Genomic DNA, 16539 nt, shown 5'->3' with positions numbered 1-16539 from the left:
ACAGGATACAGATTTTAAGTGTGTGAATTTATCCCAATTGAGCGAGCCGGTGGTGATGGTGGCGAGGAAAAACTCCCTGAGATGATATGACCAGACTGGACTACTGCAAGTCACTCCTGCAGGTCTGTCTGTGAGTGCCATTGGCCTCTGCAACTGATCCTGAATGCAGCTGTGTGACTTGTTTTCAAACTTGATAAGTTCTCTCACACAACTCCATCCTTTCACTGGTTTCTTGTAGCTGCCCAAATCAGATTTAAAACACTGATGCTTGCCTATAAAGTCAAAAAATGTCAAAGCACTTAGCACACCCTGCACTGCACCATGTTCCCTCCAATACTCTAGCACTGCTGGACTGGTCCCACCATGTCTCTGGGTACAAGGAAGGCATGCATCAAGTCTTCTCTGTTCTGGCACCTAGGTGGTGAAATGAACTTCCTCTGGATATCTGAACTGTTGAGTCACTGGCAGTCTTCAAACAACATCTAAAAACCCACCTCTTCCTGCAGTACATAAATGAGTGATTAAAACAAATTGTGTTAAATAAAATAAATAGTGTTGTCTGAGTGCTTTTCTTATATATTACCTCCCCAACAAAGTTTTAGACTGATTGTGTAGTCCGTAACCTTGTGAAGGACGCATTTATTGATAGAGACCTCAAAACACATGTAAATTGCTATGGACATGTAAATTGATGTGGCGTCTGCCGAATGCCATGAATGTAAATGAACCGTTAAAGATGTAATTATACAACAGGGGGTCAAACATGCATGCACCATTCTTAGTCATTTAGGATGTTAACAATGAAGCTGGTCAACTCTTACAGTAAGAGCCATGAAACTTTGTACCATTTTTTATGTTGAAATCCGCAGCACAGAGCACAGATGCTCAACCGATAATGTTCTTTAGATAGATAGATAGATAGATAGATAGATAGATAGATAGATAGATAGATAGATAGATAGATAGATAGATAGATAATTTATTTGTCCTCAAAGAGGAAATTTGTTTACATCATGGTGCATAGAAAACATAAACACAACAACACAATACATATTAACCATCAAAACAATCACAGACATAGAGGGAAGAAGGGGACAAAAAGAAAACATCAGGATCATACAACAAATGCCAGAGCTTAAGATGGCATCACAATGGCTCATTACCTATGTGTTTAACGCTTGCATAGCCATAGGAACAAAGCTCCTACCATAGCTGGCCTTTCTGCACATGGGTAGTCTATACTTTATTGAAGTTACACATGTACATTAAATAAAAGTCAAACTCACTTGTATTCTCTACATTTAATTTCAATTTACTTCAATTTCAATGACATTACCCCCAAGCCCCCCCCCCCCCCCCCCCCCCCCACACACACACACACACATATGGCATGGCGGGCCAAATCAAGAGTCACCATGGGCCAACTTTGGCCCGCGGGCCCTAGTTTGGGCATCTCTGCTCTAGAGCAGTCATCATTTCTTTGCCGATGATCTTGTGTCCTCGCCATGGCGACTAAGTGAAATGATCACACATACAGAGTTTATAGAGGAGTTCATTAAGTTTAGATTCTGCAGCTATGTTCGTCCTCTTTTTGTAGCCGATGAAAAACTTCACTGAGCTGATCACTGAAAGATTCGTTCCTGCCATAAATATGCTAATGTTCATAACACTCCTGTTTCAGCATTTGGTTTAGCTTAGCCTGACTGTTCTCTCAGACACAAGTTCGCTCAGAACTCTGCAATGACATTTTCACAATCCACACAGTTTTATTACAACATGTATTCAAAAAACACAAATTAACCAACAGTTATATAACAAAGGCATTGTGAAACACACTCCATCAGCAATTACTGTCACTTCTATTAGATACCGGAAATTTCGCCCATAATGATTTCTTAACATCTGGTTTTCCCTACTGGTCGGGAGCGTTTCCATTGTGTTGTGACTTTTATTTCGTTGTGTTTACTACCTTGAGGATCTCATAAATGCATGTATTGGGCTTTTTTTTAATGGCAAGAAAGCTCAGAGAAAGTTGAAATTCAAAAACTACCCCAATATATCTGAATTCACCCTGAATATAAATCATTATATATAAGAAAACAAACGAATACATAAATACAAAATGCATAATTAATAATAAATACAATGCATTAATAATAATAACAATAATAACAATAATAATAATATTATTATACATTTTAAATAAATAAATCTGAAACCATGGTTTGGTGACTGTGACCTCTAGTGGACTTTGTTTGTACTGCACGCTTTGTACAACACGCATGCGCAACAGAAAATAAACACTCACCGGAATGTTTTGTTTCTGGAGGTCTTATGGTAATCTTGCATAATAAATTTGAAAGGAAATCCCAGTTCGGGTAAAAGTGGACGGGTTGTAAGGTTATCTAACTTTTTTTTGTGAACATGTTTTTATTATAAAAAATATTTTGCCTTATGCTTGGTGCTTGCTTGGAAGATGGATAGCTTAGCTAACTAGCTAACTGCACTGCTAACTGTAGAAGGCTGGTTGGTTATGGTTTATACATACTTATTGGCTTTTCCTGGACACTGAGGATTTTTAATATTCTTTTTATTTTATTTGTAGACGCTTAAAGTGCACTAATCCGTAATCTAAAGGCAATCCATGAGGGTTAACGAAACTATAGCAGAGTACAGGAGGAGCAGCATGCTAACAACCATGACATGCTAAGTGTTTAGAAGGTTTGTAGCGGTTAGTAACATTTAGTGTTTTACGTCACTAAATACTTTAAACAACTTTTTAACGCAGAATAAATAAACAACAAAAAATATATATATTCAGATAAAAATCAGTGCCTGTGAAACTAAATGTGAAATTAGCTTAGATGTGTATGCTGCTTTTGCCGAATAAAATGTCTAAATAATAAAAATACATCAGTACATTATTGTTTTTGTGTTCGTGTTCATGTTAGATGTATTTAAATATGCAGATTATTCAAATGAACCAATTTGCATATTCTTTCTTTTTACTCTCAATTCTCAGACCTTTAGCAAACACATTCATCACAGGATCATTTTTAAACATATTTATGTGTTTGTATAACACGTGTGGATATTGTGCATACTGTTATGACTTGTTGTTTGATTTCATATTTTACTGATATGTTACTGATTATTTTTTTTTATACATGATTTCTATCTGACCTGAAATGGCAGTTTATTAAACACACAGGGCATTATCGTTATATTTATCATAGCCTGCCTATTGATGAAAGTACTTAGAGAAATGACCGTTCTTGTTAACACATCAGTGCAGCTGTGTGGCAGTAAGGTTTCTAACAAGAGCCAAAGGACCGCTCTAGACGTTTGTTTCATAACAAGTCTCCATGATGTCTGTGCTTTCACCAGGAGCTGTATGTGAACGCAGAAGAGTGACTAAACCTGCTGAAGTTTGAGAAGGACCAGATCATTGCAGGGCAGACTTGACACCAATGAAGGGGTGAGTTTCTCTGGCTGACCCACACATACAGAAGTACACTGTGTGTGAAATGGTCCTTTACTCTCACAGAGCGAGTCTAGGGTTTTAACCCTTAGAGGAACTCGGCCACCAATAATCTGCTGGTTCTCATCAGACTACTTACAAGGTCCCTCTTAGGGTTTTGGCTATTTTCTCTTGACCTGGTGCTTGGTTGGGCTTTTTTTGTTTTTGTTTTGCTTCCACTCTTTGTTATTAACCCATAGATATCACCAGACACTGGGTTTCTTCTGTGGTGATGCTCTGCCATGTCTAATTGCAGTTGTTTTCAGTTCCTGCTTGCTCATAGGGTGTTTTGCCTTCAGCAAGAGAAATGCATGCCCAATTGGATTCAGGTCAGATGATTGATTGGACATTTTGTCCATCAAGATCATTTTCACAATGGAACACAACTTTTATGAAGTTTGAAGCCTAAATACAATCTGCAGAAATAAACAGCTAATCGTATGCTATAAACAAACTACACCACCGTCGCTCGACCGTCACCATCACCAAGCTTCCGACAGCTTTTCCAGACTTTATTTAAAACGTTTTCCATAATACAGATTTACTCTGTGGATGAATCTTCATCTACCTTTTTTGGGAATTGTGCACAGCATACCTGAACCAGTTTATCTACAAAGACTTTTCCTGTTCGGCGTGATGACGTTGATGTCCCTGATGACGTCTGTAGTACCATTTAGCAAGTTGTTAGCGTCATGATTTCCCCTCGCGCAAGCGCATGAAGCGAAGCTTGCAGTGCGAGCGCTAAAATGCTAACCCGTTTCCAGGTTTTGGCATACAAAATGATATCATCCCTGTGCTGCTCTTTGTAGATTGCTGTAAGTTTAGGAAGCGCTTGATTTGATATGCAGCGGACTTTTCTATGAGCGGAGGACAAAATTTAAACGTCAATAATCGCAGTCGATCATGTTCATGTAATCGTAGGCAGTCAAAATCATAATCGAGATCGATATTTGATTAATTGTGAAGCCCTTGTATGAGAGCTTCAGTTAATGTTCCAAAAAAATTAGTTTTTTTTCTTTAGCTGTCCAGTTTTGATGAGTCCGTGCCCAGGATAGCCTCAGATTCTTGTTCTTGGCTGACAGGAGTGGAACCCAATGTGGTCTTCTGCTGTTGTGGCCCATCCACCTAAAGGTTTGATGTTTTGTGCATGCTGAGATGATGTTCTCCTCATCACGGTTGAAAAGAGTAATTATATGACTTACTATATCCTTCCTGGAAGCTCAAACTAATCTTGACATTTTCTGCTGACCTCTCTCATCAATATGGCGTTTCCACCCTCAGAACTGTGTGAAATTCCCAGGAGATCAGCAGTTTCTAAAATACTAAAACCAGCCCATCTGGCACCAACATCCATGCCACAGAGATCACACTTTTCCCCTATTCTGATGTTTGATATGAACACTAACTGAAGTACTTGACCTGTACCTGCATAATTGTATGCATTATCCTACTGCCACATGATTGGCTGATTAGATAACTGTACGAGTGGGCAGGTGTTCCTAAGAAAGATATGAAAGATAACAAAACCAGAAACCTTATTGCATTTTGCAGGTGATGTAAATTTGTTTTGTAATTGCTTGATCACTCATGGCGTAAATCCAGCACATAAGGGAGCGCATACAGTGTGCAGAGTATTCAGTCTATTGGGTTCCAGGATCATTTTTGGACAAGACATGCATGCCCTAGCATGCAAGTTGCCAACCTAAAAGCAGGTTTTATATTTGTGTTTCACATTCACCTGCCAACACAGGCATCTCACTCACGTGGTTTCTAAATCCACAATTTCAATGGAATAACTTATGAACTCTTGTTAGATGGTGCAGCCTAAAATTATTAGATTTAATACCCAGAATTCCTCCTGTTCTGTAGTTTGCAGAACATAGCCTATGCAAGAAAGGAGAGTGTATAGTGTTTGACCATCTGTTATTATTTAAGCACCTCTAAATGATTGGAGCAATATTTTCTTACACATTATTTTGGCTTTATATATATATATATATATATATATATATATATATATATATATATATATATATATATATATATATATATATATATATATTTTTTTTTTACCAGACAGCTTTTAAGGCTTTGTTACTGAATGACTTAATAAAAATTATAGTCATTTTTATGCTATATACTACAGTGTGTCCCAAAAGTCTCCATACATAGGGGATTATGTTTGACTAGCACCATGTTGGTACTTTGTCAGTGGATGCTGGTGAACGTCCACTTCTTGGTTGGTCCATAACACTTCTAGTCATTTGAATTTGTAAATAAGTTTGGCAACACTGACTACGTTTACATGGACAGCAGTAATGTAAGTATTGACCTTATTCTGAATAAGACAATATTGTGATTAAAGTGTTTACATGAGTCACTTTTAGGATACTCCTTTCATGTTCCCGTTTTACACGTTATAGAATATAGATCTATTAATGGCACACGCCACACCCGTCCAATGTTCCCTCCAGAATTTCAGGTATCGACATACAGTTTGTCTTCGTTATGGTATCGTATACAGTTTTGGGTGTTTCAGTTTTAATTTTACGAAAGCTTCAAGTGCAGTTAATTATTTGTCATGCTATACATGCAAATAGACGACTGCTTGAAGCCGTGGGCTGCGTACCAAACCAGGTATTTACCTACTACATAATAGCTGAAATGTGTTTCAGCTACTATATTCGGACGCAGCCGTGCTCTCTTGTTTGCCATCAAACGGTTGAGCATTGCCGTGTGTGATCGTGTCCTGCCTCAAAATGTGGTGAAAACTCCCATACGACGTTAATAGTGTGATTAAGGTCTGCACATGTCTGTAATACATGTCGATAATGTGACTAAAACAGGAATACTCCACATGTTTTAATTCGATTTGTGTTTACTTTGAGTATGACTTTAGTCGGATTAAGGTAATCGGAAATCTGTTTACATGATAGTTTCTTAATCAGAGTATTGTCTTAATCAGGTTAATATCAGATTATTGTTGTCCATGTAAACGTACTGAGTGTTTGTGTGTGTGTGTGTTTGATGTGCTTGTCATGTTTCCTGTTAAAGTCCATTGCAACCATGCAACAGCTTTTTGAACAACTCATGGGAATGACTTCTTAAAGGCTAAATATATATATAAGCATGACAATTTTTTAGAAGACATTTAGCTAAAAAGCGTTAATTTCCCCTGTGTATGGAGACTTTTGGGACACCCGGTATATTTATAGCATTTAGTAATTGTGTCTTTGTAGTACTGGCTCTTTGAAGCGTATGTCAAGAAGCTAGGGCTCTAGAAACACTGTCACTGTTCAGCTGAAACACAGTATTCCTTTTTTTTTTTTTTTTTTTTTTTTTTTTAAGATTTGAATCTTACTGGTATGATTACATTAACGATCTATAAAAGTAAAAAATGCAACAGTATTATAAGCTTTAGAAGTGAGCTCATGCAACACAATCACAAGTCTTGCCTAACACCACAGGTGCCATGAGGTAGTGTGTCCTCTTATGATCCTAACGGTGACTCGAAGCCTTGCTATGTGCCCAAACACTTTCTTTCAAAGGACTGTAATGTGAAAATGAGGCGTGTACTTAACCCCACTTTTTAATTGTTATTGCATAGTTTGAAAAAAATTTAAATACCTGGAGCATACAAATGACAACTTAAACAAAATGCTTTTTTTAAATTATGAGCACAACTAAAAATTGTAAATAATTTTGGCCAATTTAACACAAGTATATTTAATTGTGACCTATAACAGGTTCTCCAGTTTGTTCTGATTTTTAATTAATGTCATTGTGCTATGGTGCAGCCGTAATCTGCACCTTGACAACATTACGAGAAAGTAAAGTTTCAGGGCTTGTTTGAAACAAACCTCCAACAAACTAGGTGTGAAAACACCCTAACACACCTGACCCAGCTAATTAAGGTGTTAAGTAGCATTTAACTATTTGAGCCCGGTGTGCTGGAGCAGATTTGCAGAGTGGTAGATCCCCGAGAGCTGGCTTTGGCATTCCCGTTTGATTCAGTGTTTCTGTTCATTTCAGCTCGAGTTTAACTTAGGGTTCACAATGCTTGATTCTAACAGTAGACTTTTTGTGGTCATTTGAGTCCCTGATTGTGTCATTGATTTCATATATTTATGTGGCAAGAGAAATGCAGCACTTTAACTTCATCCATCAACAAAGATGCACCAACTGTTTCTATGGGTGTGGGTAAGTTCATCACAGGCTAGCCATAGGTAGTAATACTAAAGAAGTGAGGTGTCAATAGGTGCACTATTTATCCTGCACTGAAAGTCTGATTCTCATCATTTACACCGCACCCATCACTCTGTGTGTGTGTGTGTGTGTGTGTGTGTGTGAGAGTGAGTGAGTGAGTGAGTGAGAGAGAGAGAGAGAGAGAGAGAGAAAAAATAAATTGCAGTAAACCGAAACTCTTGCTCACACTCTGATAATAAAGCAGAACATATTATGTCAACATAGCATGTCTTGCAGCTCCAATTTTTTAAAGTTTGTTTTAAATGATTTTCTGGTTGATTTTGTTATGAATGATGATTTCATTGGATTTGTTGCAGATGTTTAAATGTGTATTAGTATCATTTGAATATCCATGATTATTTTCACTGTCTTAAGATCTTGAGGATCTGTATATATTAGATTTGGTTACTCTTTCTGTCTGTATTTATGCACAGTAATAAACCAAACCATGTTAAAACTGACACGTTGGTGTATGTGATTGAGGATGTTTACTCTTTACTTTTACAGGCAACAGAAAAGCCCTGATCCACAGGTGGATATGCCTATCATGGAGGAAGGTATACCATTTAAAAGAGAAATACACTTCCATCATATTTAGGTTTGATTTGCATCATATTTTGTCTAATGCACCCCAGAGAATTATGAATTCTCAGTTCACTGTGCTACCCAAAAAGGTGCATCTTTATAAAATTAATTGATTTATTTAAAAATATATAAATATAGCTTCTTTGATCTAAACTGACTACCCGTAATACATGCTTCATTTAGGTGGAAGACTTGCTGTACTTGACTGACTGGTTTGGCAACTCTAACCCACTCTGTGTGTTTTTGTGAAAGGAGCTACTGCTACAGCTGTTGACCCATCTACTGTTGCAATTCAGTCAGCTGCTACGTTTTCTGCTGAACAGCCAATAAAGTACGTTTTCAAAACGGAGGGAAATTCTGGACAGGTATGGTATTAAACTGCGCACAGGTTAAGCATTGCTTTGTCTTTACTGTTCAAGCTAAAGGACAAGATCTGATGCAGTACCAATTTACCATTGATATTGACTTTTGCTATTTAGAGACTTACTTATTTATTTTTTTTTTTAAATATAAAACCAACTCAATTCTAGCTAAACTGGTTGGCTTCAGTTTTCCAGAGGTAATCCATGCCTCACAGAGGTTAACCTTTTGGCCTCTGTGCCACAGGTGACGTATCGAGTGATCCATGTAGCTGAAGGGCAGATGGAGACTCAGTCAGATGGAACTGCAGCTGTTAGTGTTGTGACTGGCTTCCCTGCAGCCTCGCAGGCCGGGACACCCCCCGTAACACGGGTAACTAGATCTATTCCTGTTCTCTCATTAGTACTGGGTGATTAGCCTTAGAACAAAGTATTGTTACTATGTGGCATTAGAACAATTCTGTTTTATTACTAGATGTACACAACTTTGTTAGGTTGATTGGCCTAGAACCTTGTTCTTTTCTTCATCATTGGGTGATGGGCCTTTGCACCATGCTGCCTCATGATTGGTTTTAGAACATTGTTTGCATTGTCGATACTAAATTAATGCCTTTAGAACTCATTATTACAGTGAGTGGTCTTCGAACACATTCTCATTATTTCTTTTTGACTGACCCTTACACATATTGTTTATTACAGCGAGATTGCTGTTGAGAATGACATTGTTTCAGTATTCATGGATAACTGCTAATTATTAGAGTGATTGGCCATAGAATCACATTGTCCCGTGAATATTGGACAATTGGCTTTAGAACAACATTGTCTATTATTGGATGACTTGCTTTAGAACCATGTTGTCTCATTATTGCTAGATGATTAGCCTTCGGTTTCTTCCACCAGCTGATGAGGTAAAAATGACGGATGTGAAATTACAATGTATAAAAATTAAGTGAAAATTTTTTTTAGGAAAAAATAAAAGCATTACAATAACCTTTTTACATGAGTGTGCACACCCTTTTATATTGTAATTGGGGATGTGGCTGTGTTCAGAATGAACCAAGCACATTCAGTATCTTGTTCAAAAGTATGTATCATATAGCTGTCATCAATGAAATTAGTTTGATTAACCCCTAATAAAAACCAGCTGTTTCGGTAGTATTTTCTTGACATCAACTTGGTTTCAACTTACTGCTGCAAAGAGCTGACAAAGCCTGTACAGGGTCTTACTGTTGAAAGGTATCAATCAGGAAAGGGCTACAAAAAAAAAATTCTAAAACATTAGATGGAACACTGTGAAGGCCATCATCAGCAAGTGGAGTAAATGGAGCACCACAGTGACATCACCCAAGAACATGATGTCCTGCGAAAATTTACAAAAGGACAAGACAAATACTTACCAGGGAGGCTGCCAAGAGATCTACGGCAACATTAAAGGAGCTGCAGGAACATCTGACATAATGTTTACTCTCTGCATGTGACAACAATCTCATATTTTTCAAATGTCTGGGTTACGGGATAGGGTGACTAGACAAAAGCCAATTCTTACAAAAAAACAAACATCCAAGCCCAACTAAATCACCCAAACAATGTGGGGAAAATGTTATGGTCTGATGAGACCAACTAAGATACTGTAAGTTGTGGTCCCCCACCCCCCATGTTGTGTTTGTGTTTATTTTATTTATTTATTTTATAAAGATATTTTGGAAATTTCCTTTTATTAAGTGTTTGGATGCGAATATGTTTAACATGCGTGCAGGCTGTATATGCCCAGGCTGAGGGTCTTGAGATGGAGGCCACTGAGGGTCACTACTACTATCCATCCACTATCAGTGACACTGCCCCAGCCACCATAGTAACCAATGTCCATGCGGCTGATTCGCTACTCACGCAACCTACATCTGCAGGTGAGTAAGTGGTATTTGCATACTGAAGTCAGGGCTCAGCCCCTTATTTGCTTACGGGCATTTGTTAGAGAGTTGGAGCTGTGCATGGCCATTTTTAGCTAACATATTCAACATTTTCGTCCAATCAATTGTATTTTTAATCGCTGGATCTCTTTTATTTCCACCACATCATTACGTGACTTTTGTATGTTATGTATGAGCTGTGGAATTTATTCTTTTGTTCTCAGGCCAACTTTATGTGATGATGTCACCACAGGAAGTGTTAGGCACAACCAATCAGAGGTACATATCTTCACTGGCTTGGCTGTATGCCATCTAATATAGGTATGAATTTTTCCTTATTTTTTAAATTTTACCTAAACTTTATTCTCCTCTTGATTCCACAGTAAGTCTGAGACACCTTGCACTTCAAGAGATGACAAGAGGAGAGCACAGCATAATGAAGGTAAGGGAGCACTCAGAGTTGAATAACATAGAAACTAGTGTGATGTATCCAGTCTTAGCCGTTCTCTGTATTAGAGGCTCATTTGAATAGGATTCTCTGATTTACAACCCTTCATCCTCCACATACACAATGGCTTAGCATTAGAGTCCAAATGGTTTCCTCGGCTACGTATACGTCCCTTCGACATGACGTCCATGAATGTAGCTTGACTGTTCTGAGGCGGCGACTGCCTATCGGAGACTTCACAGAAATATTCTCCTGTCTGCCTTAATCATGCTTGGAAACTCCTGTTTTACAAATACATGTACTGTTTTGTAAACATCATGGATTTGCTCTTAGCTCCTTAGGATTTGGTCTAAGGCCTTATCAACTTTTGAATTTTTTTTTTTTTTTTTTTTTTTTCCCCCCTCCCTTTTAAAAAAGGAACAACAGGGATGCAGACTGACTGACTGACTTCATTTTGTGTGTTCTTGAAATTGTTATGTTCTGGTGTGTGAGACGGGTGGTGTAGGGGTTACACTAGAGCCAGCAAGCCTTAGTGGTCAAACACCTCATGGAATTTGCAACTCTGATAATGTTCCTAAGAGGTAACCCAAGAACCAGACCTTTTACAGGTACAGTGGTGATACATGCAATATTTTTATCTCATCTGTTTAATTGGGATTTCTTGGTCTACATTTAGAACTTGTGTGAAAATCTGATGTTTTGGGTCATATTTATTCAGAGATATAGTAAATCTTAAAGGGTTCACAAACTTCCAAGCACCACTGTAACTTGAAGTGGCAATCGTAACATTGCTTCTGTAATACATCGTGAAACATGCTGCGCCTCAATATTAACTGGTGGGGTGAAAGGGTTGGGTGGGGGGTAGATATGATGTAATATTAATGGTTATTCAGTTGTACCCTGCCCGCGGATCCAGGGTGATGTAGTTAAAAATCCTAAAATGTTCAGAAGCAGTTCATTTTGATGGAAGATGTATCGTATTGGTACATCGTTAGACATCTTAACATTTTTCTCCAAAGATGTATTTAAAATGGCTTTAAAATAAATACATCTTTTTAATATCGACCTGTGATTTGATTCCCACCTTCCAGTTGAACGCAGACGCAGGGACAAAATAAACAACTGGATTGTCCAGCTGTCCAAAACAATCCCTGATTGCACCGTGGACTCGGCCAAAACGAGCCAGGTGAGCATGAATCGCTACATCAGTGGTCACCAACCCTCTTTCTTGAGATCCACCTTCCTACAGAGTTCATCTCCAGCCAAAATCTAACACACACGTTTTAGTTGATCAAGAGCTACTAAAGGCAATGATTAGATGGTCAGGTGGGCACGATTATGTTTGGAGCTAAAGTCTTCAGGAAGGGAGATCTCCAGGAACAGGGTTGGTGGCCACTGCTCCACACAGTCACAGGTGAGAGATTCTGTGGGAAGATGTGGCTGATGCATGCACAGCGCATGGTCAGTGTAATAAGTCGGTCCGTGTTTGCTTTCTCTTTTCCTCACTTGGATTCTCTGTCTTTTTCAGAGTAAAGGTGGGATCCTATCAAAGGCCTGTGATTACATTCAGGAATTGCGCCAAAGCAATGCTCGATTATCAGAGGAGCTGGAAACACTGGAGCGACTGAGGCTGGATAATCAGCTCCTCAGACAAGAGGTGACAAGATCCTGCTTTACTACTTTAACATGATACACTGCATGTTTGGAGCCCATTTTAAACTTGCTTTGACTATTTTAATGAACCTGTGTGTCACGAGTGAGCACTCGTACTAACAGATCCGCCAAGGCTGAGGGAATTATAAAAAAAAAAAATCATTCTCGACTTTTAAGCTATTGCAGTGGTTCTCAACCAGGGGCCGTGGAGTGATCAGAAGGGGGGTGCAAATTGTTTTCAAGAAATAATCAGACAGGGCATCATTTGGGTCCTCAGTGTATTTTATTGCTTTTCAAATATAATGTGAATAAATGGAAAAACTCCGTGTTCCTGCTCCCTCTGTATTTTCGTTTTTGCTGGGGAGAGGTGGAGCTTAGCCTGCCTTTTATCTAGCTGTCAGTGCAGACCAGTGTTGCCAACTTAACGACTATTTAGACTCCTTTAGCGACTTTTTGGACAAACTTTAGCGATTTTCCAATTGTCGCCAGTACTCTCCTGTAAGTGTAAGGTCTCGCTTCCCCGCTGCACTCACACCTCTCTGCGTCTGTGCTGTTGAGTGAGGGGCTGAGAGCCGGAGATTTAACTATGTCATGGATAACGAGACACGCCCTTCGTCCTAATTTACATAATTTGTATGTGAATGTGTTTTAGAATGCAAGATGAATGGAATGCAACATGTTTTACATGTAAAATAGTCCATTTTATTACAAACTAGTTCTCTTGTTCAAAGTAGTTTAGTGTTCAGAAACATCTTTGTTCATTCATGTTCCATACCTGTCCATTATATAGTTTAAGTTATTTTAAAAAAAAATCATAAGTTATGAAAAGCAACTGAAGTTCAAAAACACAAAAGCAAAAAAAATCCATCTATCAAAACACATTTTAGACTGTGTGTGTACACACAAGTACATTGTGGTATGTCAGTCCGAGGGAAACGTGTGTACAGAGTAAACAAATTCAGAAAATATTGTGGGCAGGTACAAAAATAAACAAATAATTCAGTCTTGTACACACTTTGATTGGTTACACACAATGGGTGATTCAAACATGCAGTGTCAACAAGTAAGAATATTTTAAAAGATGTAGTGTATTCTTCACCTTGGAGCAAGTTTTTACACACTTCTTCACACCTCACTTCACTTTGCATATATTATATATACAAACATGCACAGGTGGAAGACTGGAAATCTAAGAATCAGATGCTTAGAAGCCAGTTAAGGCATCATGGTATTGTCGCTGCCTCAAGCATGGACCCTCAGTGAAGCCCTGCACATCCTCGAATGCTTCTCCTCCCACCACAGGCTTATAATGAATTAAGCTTAAGCAACACTGCACTCAGCAATCTTTAAAGAGCACTCTTTGAAGGCTGCCTGGCAGAATGTTTCTGGACTTGATTTTGAGCCTGATTTGCCTTATGGTTGAGAGTGTTGGGTAAGGCCATGAATTATAGAGGAGATAATTGATTTTAGATAAGCTGGTAAAAGCTCTGAGTTCCCTGTGTGCTCCTCCTAGTAAACAATTGATGGACAGATAACGTACCGGTATCTGAACCGCACTAAACTACATTGTTTTTGAGTAAGATCAATAGTGTCTAAAGAATCCTTTATTTTTGTGTCGTACTGGATAATAGGTTAGTTTGGAGAAAGGAGGTGACGCTCATTTTATGGCTTCTGAATCAAAGGCAAAAGCATTTGTGCTACGGATATAGTCTTGAGTTACGGGAATTAGTGCCGTTTCAGCTTTACGTTGATGGTTATTGAGGTAATTTGAACATTTTGTACTGGGTAACAGGGTCAAATTTCCTTCTCTGAAATAATGTGTGAAATAATGGATTGTACACAATATAAACCATACCGACGTTCAGAAAATATTCTCTAAAAGGTTTGATAATTTTTTTTTTTTTTTCTTTTTCATCTGTACAAATATGCTGTTGAGTCATAGGGGATAGTTTAGCATCACTATAATTAAATTTCTTTGTACGGTATATATTTTGGCAATAGACTGTATATTGCCATATATTTAGTTAATTTAGGCTTGTGAAAAAGAATCCAAGGATTTGTGTATCTCAAACCCTGTGTCTCAAATCATTTTCAATAACAATGTTATTTGTGCCAAATTTCTTAGGTTTGTATTAAATTAAAAGAAATGAGATGTGTAACAGTTTTGTATTAAAATACTTTTAAACCTGACTTATAATCTTTCTTCTCTAAGATACACATCAATTTAGCTGGAATCTGAATTATTTCCATGGCTATGCATACATTCCTTCAAACATATACATTCATATTATGTACACGAACACAGGCTGACCATGCTAGGGAGGCTCTTGCCCAGTTAAAGCTTTACAGATGTATTCTTCTAGTTTGCCTTAGGCATGCTGGGAAAGTCCTGTTTTACACAGACCTGTACAATCACTGATTAGCTCTTATCAGTAGATGTAATTCTAATTGCACTTCCATGACAGTGTCTGTACCTGACTCAGTTTATTCATGTGCACAGAAAAACTGATCAGCAGTACCTGACTCGTGACATTTTTAGCACATAAGTTCTTTCAGGTCTTCCTGTCTGAAGGTTTTAATGGAACAACAGGTATGCAGACTGACCACGTTGCTGTCAGGAGGTCCGTTCATGCACGTAGCGACAATATACCCGGAGACCATTCATTTTCTATGAGAGATCACGACTTCCGCTGACCAGAGTGACCGTTGGCAACTAAATGTGGGCGTGTTCAGCAACACCACAAAGTTCAGAACAGTTTAATTTTATGCAAGTTTGGAGCAACTTGGTGCAGCGACTACCAATAGGTGTGAAGACAGTAGAGCACACATGGTCTGAGATTCAGATTCTGACGCTGCCCACTGATAAATGTTACCATGGCAACCAGTAGTAGGAACGCCTACTGGCAATTTTCATAGTGCAGTGACAAAATCACTATGTGTAAACGTATCTTAAAGTTGTGGAACTTGCTGGGGTCCTCATGCAGATGGCTGCCATTTCTGTAGCGTTTATAGGTGTATGGTGGAACTATTCTTATCGAGACAGATGAGAGACGTCATCACGATGTGCATTCAGCCCTCTTTGATTCACGTGCGTCACAGGTAAAAGGTCTCATGTACCAACCAACATCACTGTGAAAGACCCGTGCAAAACAGTTTTGTGCAATTGCAGTTTTGCACAAAAAAATACTCTAAGTTGCATTGCACATTTGAAAGAAAAAAAAAGCTGCAGCAGAATAAAGCATTTCTGGCTGCAACAATCACAAAAAAAAAAAACTACCAAAAAACAAAATCCTGCATAGATGGATGAAATAGACGGTGGGGCTGACTTCTTTCTAACCTTTGCAAGAGAAACTAGAAGTAAATAAACAAATCAAACATTTTCCAATCAATGTATAAATTCCATGAAAGGACAAACAGCAGAATTGTAAGCTTTGTGTTGTTTGAACAATATAGCTAACTAACAAGTGCAACTTTTCTATTTACTATAGCCTTCCCCTTCATTATCATAACCACCCATCACTGATCATGAACACAGCTTACGAACACACATTATACCTTATACAGGTAGAGCATTTTATTATAATACCTTAATAATGACAAGAAATAGACTACAAGGCCTATCTTCATCTAGCTTATAGTGGGTAGTACACAAGCCAAACGTGTGCCTAAATTGTCTAGCACAGTGTTTCTTATTCTTTGTCCAGGAGAACCTTTTGGCATTGTCCCTGCTCCTGACTGAACTTATACAGTATGCTATTTAATAAGCCTAAACTCAGGACAGAAAACACCAACATGCCTAGGATACTCCAAGGTCAGGATTGA

At 38.3% G+C, this 16539-nt stretch overlaps 1 protein-coding gene across 6 annotated transcripts; it reads left to right on the top strand.

Moving 5' to 3' along the window:
* Positions 1 to 2253: 2253 nt before the first annotated feature.
* On the top strand, positions 2254 to 14907 carry usf1l (upstream transcription factor 1, like). Of its 6 annotated transcripts, none has more exons than XM_017459819.3 (12): positions 2264 to 2337; positions 2606 to 2721; positions 3388 to 3478; positions 8273 to 8322; positions 8603 to 8715; positions 8957 to 9082; positions 10466 to 10613; positions 10841 to 10895; positions 11000 to 11058; positions 12156 to 12250; positions 12593 to 12721; positions 13891 to 14907. In XM_017459819.3, the coding sequence occupies exons 3-12, from the start codon at positions 3471 to 3473 to the stop codon at positions 13978 to 13980; spliced, it is 873 nt and encodes a 290-aa protein (XP_017315308.1). In that variant the 5' UTR covers positions 2264 to 2337; positions 2606 to 2721; positions 3388 to 3470; the 3' UTR covers positions 13981 to 14907. The 6 variants fall into 6 exon arrangements, with proteins under 6 accessions (XP_017315304.1, XP_017315308.1, XP_017315306.1 ...); XM_017459816.3 differs by having other exon boundaries at positions 2269 to 2400; XM_017459815.3 differs by lacking the exon at positions 2606 to 2721 and having other exon boundaries at positions 2254 to 2337.
* Positions 14908 to 16539: the final 1632 nt, after the last annotated feature.

The sequence above is a fragment of the Ictalurus punctatus genome, chromosome 28 (assembly GCF_001660625.3).
Source record: "Ictalurus punctatus breed USDA103 chromosome 28, Coco_2.0, whole genome shotgun sequence".
In the NCBI taxonomy this organism is placed as follows: Eukaryota; Metazoa; Chordata; class Actinopteri; order Siluriformes; family Ictaluridae; genus Ictalurus; species Ictalurus punctatus.
Note: the sequence above shows the minus strand (reverse complement) of the source record. Positions and strands in the feature narration are given on the sequence as shown.